A 12,215-nucleotide genomic window follows, 5' to 3' on the forward strand; every position below is an offset into this window, starting at 1 on the left:
CTGTACATCCGGTTGCGTATCGATTATCCGGAGCGAATCTTCCGGATGGATACCGTAAATTATTGTATACCGTTCGTTAGATAGGATAAAATATACAGCTTGGCTTAGGTTTCAACGTTTTTTTTTTTTTTTTTTTTTTTCCTCCCGAGTCAATCTTTTTACACGTGGCTATTTTAAATTCAACCGGTTTCCAAGTTTCTATGTCGTAATTACTTTCTGTATTCCAAGCAAGGATGTAAATATTTGCCATTCAATTTCGTGTGTAATTATTATTGCGCAATACGTGTACACGTTCTTAGATAGAATCAATGAAAAGAAGTATTGTATAAATAATTTTATTAATTGCGAATTACGTCTTATAAACGTTTATAAATTTAAATTGTTCAAACGACGATTTTATCGATTCTTCGAATAATTCTTCGATATCATTCGAATGATTATTTCGATTGGTAAAAAAACGGTATCATAATCGGGTAATTGGATTATAACTATAGATTTCTAAAATAATATAAAAACGAGTGATGAAAAAAAAAAAAAGAAAAAGAAAAAAAAGATAAACTTGAATAACCGCTTGGAATATATTTTCCAAGATCGGAAGATCGATCTATCTAAAGAAAGTCCATTAACAAGTGCATACATAAAGATTACCTCGTTGAGAAAAGCGACGTAAATAGAGACAAATGTGAGCGACACGGTTAAACGAGACTAAATAGAGCGCAGCATCGACGTGGAATTATTGCGATTACGCGTACGCGATCAGCCGTGTCGGTCGCGTGCATTTTTTCCCTTGGCGGAAACGATCGCGTTTAACCGAGAAGTCAAAGAGAGGAAAATGAAAAAGCGAGAGCCGTAAAACGACACGGGAAATAAAACGGTGCCCATTAATTATTCATGCGCTGCAAAGTGACATGTAATGCCGCGTGATTGCGCGGTACACACGTCGAAAAGGGGGAGATCCCGTGCAAACTGGCCTGACCACGTACCGTATCATCGGGATGCACCGTTTCAACGTAATATAACGATGCGCACGCTTTTTGTCGCGGACCGTTTGTCGTTAACTCGACGATACTCGATTACGGAAACGACATTAATCTATCTGTGCGCTAGACAAGCCTAATTTCATACTAATATTTGCGTTACACGTAATTATAACTAATTGACCGCGAAATGATGATTAAATGACGTTTCAATTCTTCGAGATTTTTATATAATAATTCAAAAATGGATATGGATGGATCGGGAGTAGAATTTTAAATTAATTATTGACGTACAAATTTCGTGCGATACTTTCGAACGATTACAAAAATCAAACAAGAAAGGCACGTACAAATAGTTTTTGCAACTACTGTAAACAGTAAGCATAGAGAAGAAAAACCACAAATAAACTCCTATCCACATTCTTACAAGTTACGACAGTGTTTCCAGGAGTGCCGTGATTTACATTGAAAAACGGAAAGTCACGCGGTGTATCTTTTTTCGTGGTCTAGGGATCTCTTCGCGTCATTCCAAGGCTCGCTTCTGCGCACTTAAATCGTTTTACGAGGCAGAAAAGTTCGGTTTGCAATTCCGGATTCTTCCGGCGATCGTCACGAGCAGGAAAGTTCTTCGCTATTTGTTCCCTGCGAAGAGTGGCAGTGAATAAACGTTGTCTAGCATGCTTGTTAACGATGAAAAGCGTGCAGCCTTCGCCGGAGGCCGGGCACAATGGAACTCAGGGCCCGAGAGACGTTTTTTGCCTCAGAATCACGGTCCGGTTGTGAATCGGTCCATACGAAGCACGAAATTACCGTGGACATAAGTAGTTCGTTAACTGTACCGCGATCACGTTGTTTCCAAAGGAATAAGTAATTGTGAAGCAGTTCGATAGTCGAGTTGCTACTTGTTTTAATTTTGACCGGTACGATTTCGATGAAATAAATGTTTAGTATGAATGGGTATTGTTACACGTGTGCAAGCTTAATTTGACGAATTTTTTATCATTGTCAAACACCTCGTTAGACGCTCCTTTCAGACAAAAGTAACTGATTAACGAATATAAATAAAAGGAACGGCAGTTTTATTTTTTCGAAATATTACCCGCCATTGTGATGTTATCCCCACGTCGTTACGCGTACATATTAGTCTATAAATCTCTCGCCATTGACTGTGTCCTACTCAACTACCCGTCCCTTTAAAACTCCCCACGTGTAACAAACGACAATATTAAACTTGTACAATATCCCTGGACTAAAGAATCAGTCCTCCCCTATCCATCTTCGAGAACAACGCTTACCTAATACCTAACCTCTATCATCATCTATCACACGCAACGCATTAGATGCTTGTCTAACTGTATTCAAACATCGTTGACCAGTTCTTCGTTTCTTTCTCGATGCATCGTTACTTGTGTCCAATGTTCAAAACATTCTAATTTATTTGTTTTCAGACTCGATATAAATACACTTCACAGTTTCGCGATTCTATTTCGAACTACGTTATATTTTCCGTGAGGTTAGAGATTCGGGATGAATCGGAAAAATTCGGCTAGAATCGGGTAAGATTCTCGATATATCCCGAATTTTTCCGATCTTTCCCGAAGTCGTTTCCGAGACTGACAAAATTGTACATTCCTGTATTTCCGCACAGTGTTTCGAAATAAATCCATAAATCTTTTTACTTTTCGTTTTAAAAGGCCATTACTAGAAAAAAATATTTTCCTCATCGACTCGATATGGGTTTGTTTTCACGTGTGGATACGAGACGAAACGAATCGCGCGTCACTGAGCACCATGTGCTGCGGCCAATTGGACGAGGGCTCAGGTAGAAAAACGCGTTCCAGGCCCTCGGCTTGTAAAACGCATCTGGCGAGCGGAATCGCTTCAGGCCTCTGCAATTTTTTCGCTGTTTCTCTCTATCGATCGTGTTATTTGTAAATCGGCTAAATAACGTATCCCCGGCTTAGATAAGTTGTACTTATCCGTGTTCGTATCTCGTAATAAAATCTATCTCACCATATACTTTTACGTGTTTCGCGGAATCACGAGATGTCCTATGATCTAGTACACGCTAGAACACATATTATAAAGAATCAATCGGTGACTTCCTATTTGGAAACGAAGGCAACGAAACGAGCTCGTTCTGACTTATTTAACGATTTAAAGTGATTTCATTGGCATTCGGTGAATCGTGTATCGTATTATTTAACGTTGATTCAAATCGTTCAGCGTTATACAGCGATCTAGAGTATAGATGGTTTAATTACGCGAATCAAGTTCGATTCAGCGGCACAATGTTTTACAGTTAATCGTATAATTAGACGTATATGATTATGGAAATACAGTGTAGAGAAACGAATTGTCGTGGCGGACGAGTTATTACAGCTACTTCCGTATAATCCTCCTTATTGACGGGACAATAGTTGGGATCGAATGTAACACAAGTTCGTAACGAAATTATTAAGTGGGCGTCCCGTGCCCCGTAACGGGATCGATAGGGAAGAACGGTAATGCTCGACGACTCCGTGATCGATTCCAATTGACTGCATAACTCATCTCAGCCAACCTTTAACCTTTTCGGTGTACGCGCCGACTGACAAGTTGTTACACCGGCTGCGCGTTTCAATGCCCGTGTAAATGTATGCATATAGGATGGTTGTACATAGGTTTGAGAGTGGTGTTTCTTCCACGTAGAGTAAACGCATCTAATATCGCCATACGTAATATCTCGAGGAAGTGTTGAGGTAATATCGGTAGTAAAGTGAACTAATAGCCAAAAATGTGTACAGATATAGCGAGTACGCTTGCGGTTATGCACGTGTAACGAATGAAACTTGATAACGCAAACGTCCATCGAATATTTTTCACATTGTTATCAAAGTTGTTAAAAAGATTCAATAGCGGTAATTGAATATTTTTTAATCGAATTTCTCGCCAATCATTTTACACTCGATATTGAAAAGAACGAAATATTTTTCTTTACGATTAAAAGTTAATTATGTAACTTTTTCGAATATTAATTATAAGACGAGTGTCATTTTTAATCCTTCAGAATTATTCGGATAATAATTATTACAGATAATTGCATAATAATTTTAATGATTTTATGCATAATACGTTTCTCGATAGCAAAAATAACAAAAATTAAATATTATGTGCACGACATGATAAACAAATTGTTCAGCAAGCTACTTGCATCTCTTAATTAATAATTTCGAACCTGATAGTAGAATCAACAAAATGCATAATTCTCAATCATCAAAATATCTCTTATAGTTATAAAAAAACTCTTAATTTATAATTAAAATACTACCAAATTTCCTAAATTTCCAAAATTTTCCTCCCACTAAACTCTCCTTCACTATCAAAAAAAATTTCACAAATTAAAATTCTCCCAAAGAATAGTCATAAGAAAAATGGGAATCAAAGATTAAAAAACTCTCTGTCGCAATAACCATCGAATCTCTCTCGGAGCATCCTCTTTCTCTCGAAAAAAAAAATCTCTTAGGGGAAACAAAAGTCCCTCGCGATCTCCTCGCGATCGTTCCACACGCAGGTATCGATGCCATATCGATCGAGATCGATTTGGGGGAGTTCTGTTCGGCGCAGGTGCACCATTTCCCAACGCGAAATTTATAGATCGATTCCGCGGTAATCCGCGGCCGAGCTAGCCCGAGGAAAGTCGAAAGGGATCGGCTTCGATTCAATGCCCTTATTCGCCCCGGGTATATACGTTACGCCGCGTTATCTCGATACAGGTGCGTGCGCGTCCCGCCGCGGAAGATGAACGGTCGTTAGAGAGAGGAAACGGTATGCAGATGAGAGAAGAGGAACTCACACTCGGTTTCGGCGCGGAAACCGTAGGCAGGCAGGATAGATAGGTAGGAGAGTCTCGCCTCGTCCCGATTTGGCGCGATTCCGCGATCATACGAAGCTTAAAACGGAAGACAGTTCCGCGATCGTTTACGTTACGTTTTCTCTCTCTGGAGCGGTTCGGTGTAATTCCTCTTGTCTGGTAAGGCGGTTGTCAGGTCGTGTGATAAACAACGGGGACCAATTAAAGTTGGTGGAAACGGTGGAGTACGTAGCAAGTACGAGAGATCCAGTAATTTAGTCTTTTCGCACGAGAATAGAAGGGATTCGCCAACGCGACGCCATCGATCAACTTCCTAGGTAATTCTAATTATGAGTTAGATAACGTTAAAAGGAGATCAAATGTGTCAGAAATTTAGCTTGTTCGTTAATCTATTTTGTAATTAATATTTTATGATCGAATTTATATATTCGATTAAATGGAAATTGGATAAAGACATTGAAACTTATTGAATTCTCAGTGAATTTTATCTCTACGTTTGTATTTGTATTTCGATATAATATAAAAGAAATCGTAATAAATCTTATAGGAAACATCGATTATCAGAGCTTACGATATGCATTAAAAAATAGCTGTATAACCGAATCCATTATTTATAGATATAGCTACACTCACGCTTTAGATCGCAATTTGAATCTCGTATATAACTGGTATTAAAACTGGTCTCGACCTCACGTTCGGTTAGACTGACCCGATAACACGGGTCTAATTCGCGACCCACTTCCCAGTCACGTTCCCTCCTCGAGTTACGCGGATTTCGTGGATCGCAATTAGGCGGGAAGAAAAAAGAGCGGGCTAATTCATGCGGGGCGAGCGAGCGGCCAATTTGAATTAATCGAAGCGTGCGGTAGCCGAGCCGGTGTTGGCGTAATTTGTAAAGTAACCACGCGGTTCGTACACATTATATAACCATAGAATACGTAATGCGTTTGGTGGTGGATCGCGGAGGCCAGACAAGAAGTCGCCATCGAAACGCGTCCGCCACACGCGCATCTATTTTAATCCACCGATATTATAATAATCGTCCGAGCGAACCGTTTCCCGCTCGTTGATCGCAGCATGGTCCACGCTGAATGAAGGGCCTCTCCTCGAGTCATGGAGAGCAACACGGTTCTTCCCCTCGAGGGGCCAAACCGACACGCCGCGTGTAATCACTGTAATTTCGAGCGTGGACCGGCGTAATTTTTCTTTTTTTTCTCTCCATTTTGACCGAGCCGATCGTGAACTTTCATTCGATTTCATTAAAACGACGGGAAACCCCGGGCAATCTTCGCAGGTCGTGCGACGATAACGCGACGTGACCGACCAATGATTCTATCCTGGATCCGTGTTACACGCCACTTTTCTCTTTTTTTTTTTCCGAGGCTAGAATTTTCGATTCTTTTACTTTAGAGAGGAATAAAAGCTGGAAAAGTATGTCAACGAGCCCTTAGAACAAAATATCGGTGAAGTATTCTCTTACGTTGCTTTTGTTTATGATGGGTCGTAGAAATGAATAAAATGAAAAAAGCGGAGTTTGAAAAACGAAAAATGCATCGTTAATAATACAGAATACGATTAAAAATGATCTGCAAGTAAAATCGGACCGTTTCCGCGTTTTAGACAGAAGGTATTTTTGATTGCATGTCGATATTAACGAATTACAATTGCGATAGAATTTGAAACGAAAATTGAGAAACAAAATAATCAATTAGCAAAAATTGTATCGACAACTATCGATAAAGTTATTCCTATTCACTCATCCGCTCAGAATATAAATCACTATCATTAAGAAATAATTTTAGAAAGCTTACAACTCACAACCGTAAAAATTTTTAATAAAAGCTCAATAAATCATTTTAGGTTAAAAACAATATATGATAATTATAATATCCATATATTGTATTGTAGTTATGAACGAATTCAATTCGTCGTGTAATAATAAGCATCAAAAATGTTATATAACTTCATAAAATGCTTATATATCAAGTCTATATCAAATGATAAAAAGAATAACGCAGAAAAAAAAGTAGGACTCACAGGCATCGATGGCGGCATTCCGCGCAGCGCAGCGCCGCTCCACTTGCGCTTTCTGTTTTGATACTGCGCGGTCCTGTAGCTATTATTGTTGTGATGACCGGTATACATCGGTGCACGCTGCTGCATCGATGGTCGAAACGCGGGATAAGCCATTCCAGGATATCCTTTCCCATGGTAATCACCAATCTCATATCTATGAGGATCGTGATGCATAAAAACACTGTCACTAGCGACACCAGACACGGGCACTCTGTAACGTTCCTGTTCGTGTTCATGCTCGTCAATTTTCCCAATAGGTCGATCTGGAGATGGTCTGGCGCCATGAAACGAGGGAGGTAGCATTGCTGGCCCATAGAAATGTGAAAATCCATAAGAATTCGAAAGCCCGGAATTTACCGGTCGTGGATAACCTTGATGGGGTGGCTGACACTGATTGATAATTTCGGAATTTGCATCGAACTTCGTTGGAACGATTGGTTTCCTGTCATAATGGTAATCGTGTTGAATGGCATGATATTCGTCTTGGGTTTCTCGTTTAACGTCGAACAGTTCCGTCGACTCCGGCGCTTCGATTTTAACCCGAACTCGACCGTCGGCGACGCCCGTGTTGGAGTTTTTCGGCGAATTTCTCGGGGCCGAATCCCCGTCGCCTACACTACCCTGCTGCATCCTAAGGATATCCACAGTGACGCGGCGGCCCGCGTCAAACTGCGAATCCGACCGTGTCGAATAACGGTCGAATCATAAATATGATCACGAATGTATTATGGCAATCGATGGATTGAACGAGCATTATTCGAGAACAATCGCGAACAAGTATTGTTGAAAAAGATTAAATAATTGATAATGTTGTACGTCGAAAAGTGTCGTGATCGCGTGCTATGATCGAATTTATCATAATCTTTAATAATTGTCCTTGATATCATGCGATCAGATGATGAAAAACGTGGCAAATACAATTAAATTTCAATCACTATTATCGATATCACTGCCATTTTCGTTTTTTTCGAAATATTATGAAAAAAAAAATTCGTTGAAAATTTTTCTAATATTACATTTGTATCGTTGTATTTCCTATTTGATTTTATAAATCATTAAAATTGGAGATTCGAAGTTCCAAGAGTGACGAGCATGAAAAAATGATATGGCGTCGTTTAAATATAATATATTCTTAGAGAAGCATCATCAATAAGCATCGCGATCGTGAAGCGTACGCTTGTATATCCAGCATGAAAAAATTGATCAGTCGAGCACAACGAAATAAAGAAGCGAAGAATCGAGGAGCGAACAGAAGCGTTCGGCGGCACGCTGTCGGTTGGTAGAAGCAGCGCTCGTATAGTTGGCTCGGTGCTTTTCGGTCGAGTGGAGGGGGTGAAGGAGGGGAGGACAAGGGCGGCGTGACAGTTTCCGTGTCACGTGTCCCCGACCTTAGGCCCCGCCTACGACTCCGATTTTCCTTCGGTCGGATCGTTACCTGGCCCTATCGGGGGCCCTTTCCTTCTCGTCATTCGTCGAGTGTCGCTTGTACGAGTCGCACGATTTCTATTGAGCGTCGGAAAACGAAGAAGAGATAGATTTTCTCCGAAGGGTTGTCACTTCCAGCTGGTTCTTGGCGCGAGCGAACGAACAAAGTGTCCACGATGCAGACACGCTTCAGAGCTTCTCTTCTTTCTCTTTTTCTCCCTCTCCGACAACGAAAGACGACAAGACGTCGTCGAGCGTGAAGCACCGTGTATACGTACGCGCAAGACGGACGACTCGCGTTTTCACCGTGTTCCGCGAACTTTTTACGGTACACTGCTTCGAGAATCCAGCGGCAACCGACGTGCTTGCTCTCGTTCAATCACACAGACAACAAGAAGGGGTCGAACCGTCCGGGGATCGAACCTGATTCTCTTGACGCGATGCCCGGTTTTACCTATCGCGATTGACGCTATCTCGCGATCAGGGTCACGAATTACGGGGAAAAAACACCATATCGGTCAAGAACGCAACGAGCATACGTAAGGATGCCGGATTGCCTCGGTCGAGCTGATCGCGTACGAGTTTCGTTCCACGCAGCGTGAAACTTGGCGGAGGTGCGCGGCCACCACCAGCTAGCGGGAACGCACGAGCCTGCCCGAATACGCCCGAGCTCCGATATATCTCCTCTACCTACGGAGTTGGCCGGTTGCCTCCCGCCTTCCGTAGACCTACACAGCTAGACCCACTTTGTGGGTTCACCTTTTGTTGAATCTACCAGTGCACTTCTATTCACGGTTTACTACTTCTTCTCGCGATGTGTCTACGCGTTCTCCGCCGCGTTTTCGCCCATTTACCGTCCCTCGACAAACCATATCTCTTTAAACGAACGTTCTTCGAACCTGTCTAACCTCTCCAAACCTGATTTCTTTTTTGCTTCTTTTTGTTACTGCTAGTCTAATTCTTTTGAAACGTAAGTAAATATAAATCTAAACGTTTCGAGTAGTTTTTATGTTCTATTTCTGTATGCTTTTGATTATCCTGTTTACTACGAAGAACGTAGATTGAAAATATCAATTGGATAATTCGCTTACCTCTTTCTTTATCTCGTTTTTGTATTCGCATTTTTACGTTCTTCTGAGATGTTTTCATGAACAATACGTAATCTCACTACAAAAAAAAGTAATAACGAATATAAATAAGACGCGGACACTTTTGCAATGAGAAGATTCGAGCTACTTATAGGCGAGATTTGAACTAGTATAACGTTACAGTTACAATATTACGATTAACTAATCGACCTACGTCGATAAAAAAGTTCGATTATGCGCAACTTCAGAGCATATAGTAGATTCGTCTGTCATTTTTGTTAGACTACAAATCCCGGTATGTAATGATTTTTATTTTTTTATAGTATTATGATTCTTATCGACTTTTATTAATTTATAGGCCTCTTTTATTTTTAAATTAATCAATTTTAGTATAGATTTCGATGCCCAGTGTATTAAGAGTGTTTAAAAGTAGCTTAAAAAAATATATATATTTGAAAAAAATAAATTCTAATTCTGATAAATCATAGACTTTATATTTGAAACATACTAAATTGTACGTAACAAATCAATATTATTTCATTTGACAAGTTTCTCTGTGTATAATTATTCATTGAGTGTTGCTAACATAACCAAAAAAAATTATCGAATTTGAAAAATTAATAAACATTCCTATTTCATTAAAGTATCATTTATATGTGACAAAGAAAATGTCAATTTGTTCAAAATAAATGAGAGATAGACAAGTATTAATAAATATCAAATGCCTAAATTAATTTAATGCAATTTATTTACCAATACTTTATGCATTGTTCGTTCCATTGTATGATACTTACATTGTATGTAATAAATTTGTTAATTTAAAGCAATTTATTTATCATTATTTGATTCTTCGCTCTATTGGCATATAATATCTATGATATATAATGAAATAATAAAGAATAAGTAAATAAAATTAGTCAAATACATCGTTTCATACGAACGCATTAAAAATAACATTGCAGCGAATATTCGACGCGAGTAGTCGATAAAGAAAGTACCTACAATTGTGGCACGAAAAGATGGAAATTTATCATTTTCGATTCTACGTTACCTTCAGCGTCTATTTCGATGAGAACCGCCATTCGCGATTCTGTGCGCGCCGTTACACGATATATCAGATTACGTATCCGTTGCGTCATGTAAATTGATACTTGTACACGGCTGAACACCACGAGCGAACATTTATTTGAGTGATAAATTATCGTAATGTCGAACAGTCACGCTTTCAATTCCAATTTTGCTAACTAGATCACCGAGCATCGCTCGACAACATAGTGGATGAGAGCTTAAGCCATGTTAAGTAGTCAAGACTCATACGACCGTTACACAATGAAACAAAGAAGGCATGAAAAAATTCAATCGTCCTTTTCAATTTTGCGATATTAGATATTTAAAAATTAAATTTATACATGTTTTTTAATCCGTTCAATTTATTCTTTTGTATTAATTCTTTTTTTTTCCTTTTTTTTTTTTTTTTATTATAGATCAGATTTTCCGTACATTCTCAACTATACCTAAATACCTTATTGGCAAGTAACGTATGCGTTTTTACCTGCGCCCCGGTTTCGAGACAAAGGAGACAAGATCCTCGACTCCCTTCTTTCGATCGTACAATAGTCCATGTACCTATGCGAATGCAGCTTCACAGCAGGATGACTGGTGAGAGAATTCAATTTCCATTGTCGTTATCGCAATTGCATCTTTCTCTTGTTATGTTCGTACGTTGTTTCATTTTTTTTCTGATAAACATCTAACCTCGTACTTGATAAAGGACAGAGTCACTGTCTTGTTCAATAATCTCGAGTTATATATATATCGAAGAAACGTAAAAAATTAAATAATAAAAATTAATTGATCGTTTAGTTCTATTCTCTTTTTCAATCTAATACACATATTTCAAAATTTGCCACTTTAATAAATATAAACGCGAGTCTTCCATAACTTAACGCAATAACATCTTCCAGTCACTCAACGAGATTTATCTCTTTGAAACAGTGACGCAGAAAGGAAAAATCCACGACGTTTGAAACACGTCAGCTTGATCGATACCACTTGACAGTGACATATCGGGATCGAAAAATGTCCGGCATGAGATCCGCGACCTTTAAAACGTAGTTGCCGATTTTTCAACCGCGTTTCTGCCCGAGTGCCCGACGATAACGCGCGGTTTCCCGCGCGATAACCAACGAGTCGAGCGAAAACGATGATATTTCACGGGCCGGGGAGAGCGGCTCCTCGTTACGCAACCGGGCCACGCTTCCCAGCTGTCCGATCGTTGGTTGGAAGGGGAACGACGGGGCAACATGGGTATCGTAGGGCAAAGAAAAACAAGCCCACGTCAAACGCGTACATCGATTACCGGCTTGTTTAGGTTAGGCGATGATATGCCCAGCTGTAACGGAGATCCCGGGAAAATTAGACTTATTTCCGGGGCCAATGCGAATTTAGACATTGCTCTTTTTTTTTTTGTTGCATTATATTAACGCATTGTTATTCGATTATCTTATAGAAATAATAATGTTTTTTTACTTATTTTTATAATTAGATGAAAAATAAAATGAATAATTTTCAATAATTATTAAAGATCTGCTATTTGAGAATGAATAGGTAAATGTTTTTAAATAAAAATTTAGAAATTATAAAGATAGAAATTTAGAAATTTAGAAATTTGTCAATACTATGATAAAATCAGCTTCTGAAACGATACACTGTTTTACAAACAGTGAGTGTCTAAGATTATGTTCATCTCTTCGATATGTAAATGCAGAACAAACGTTCTTTATTCATGGCTTGACA

The 12,215-nt window shown here is 39.2% G+C and overlaps 1 protein-coding gene across 2 annotated transcripts in view; it reads right to left on the reverse strand.

The window, feature by feature from the left end:
- Positions 1–7,536, reverse strand: part of LOC122718901 — a 362,222-nt gene extending 354,686 nt beyond the window's left edge. For both annotated transcript variants that reach the window (XM_043944300.1, XM_043944302.1), the window contains exon 1: positions 6,868–7,536. In XM_043944300.1, the coding sequence (XP_043800235.1) occupies positions 6,868–7,536 (669 nt within the window). The remainder of the gene's footprint in view (positions 1–6,867) is intronic.
- Between the last annotated feature and the right edge of the window lie 4,679 nt (positions 7,537–12,215).

Source organism: Apis laboriosa, unplaced genomic scaffold (genome assembly GCF_014066325.1).
Source record: "Apis laboriosa isolate Shangri-la unplaced genomic scaffold, ASM1406632v1 scaffold68_cov148, whole genome shotgun sequence".
NCBI lineage: Eukaryota > Metazoa > Arthropoda > Insecta > Hymenoptera > Apidae > Apis > Apis laboriosa.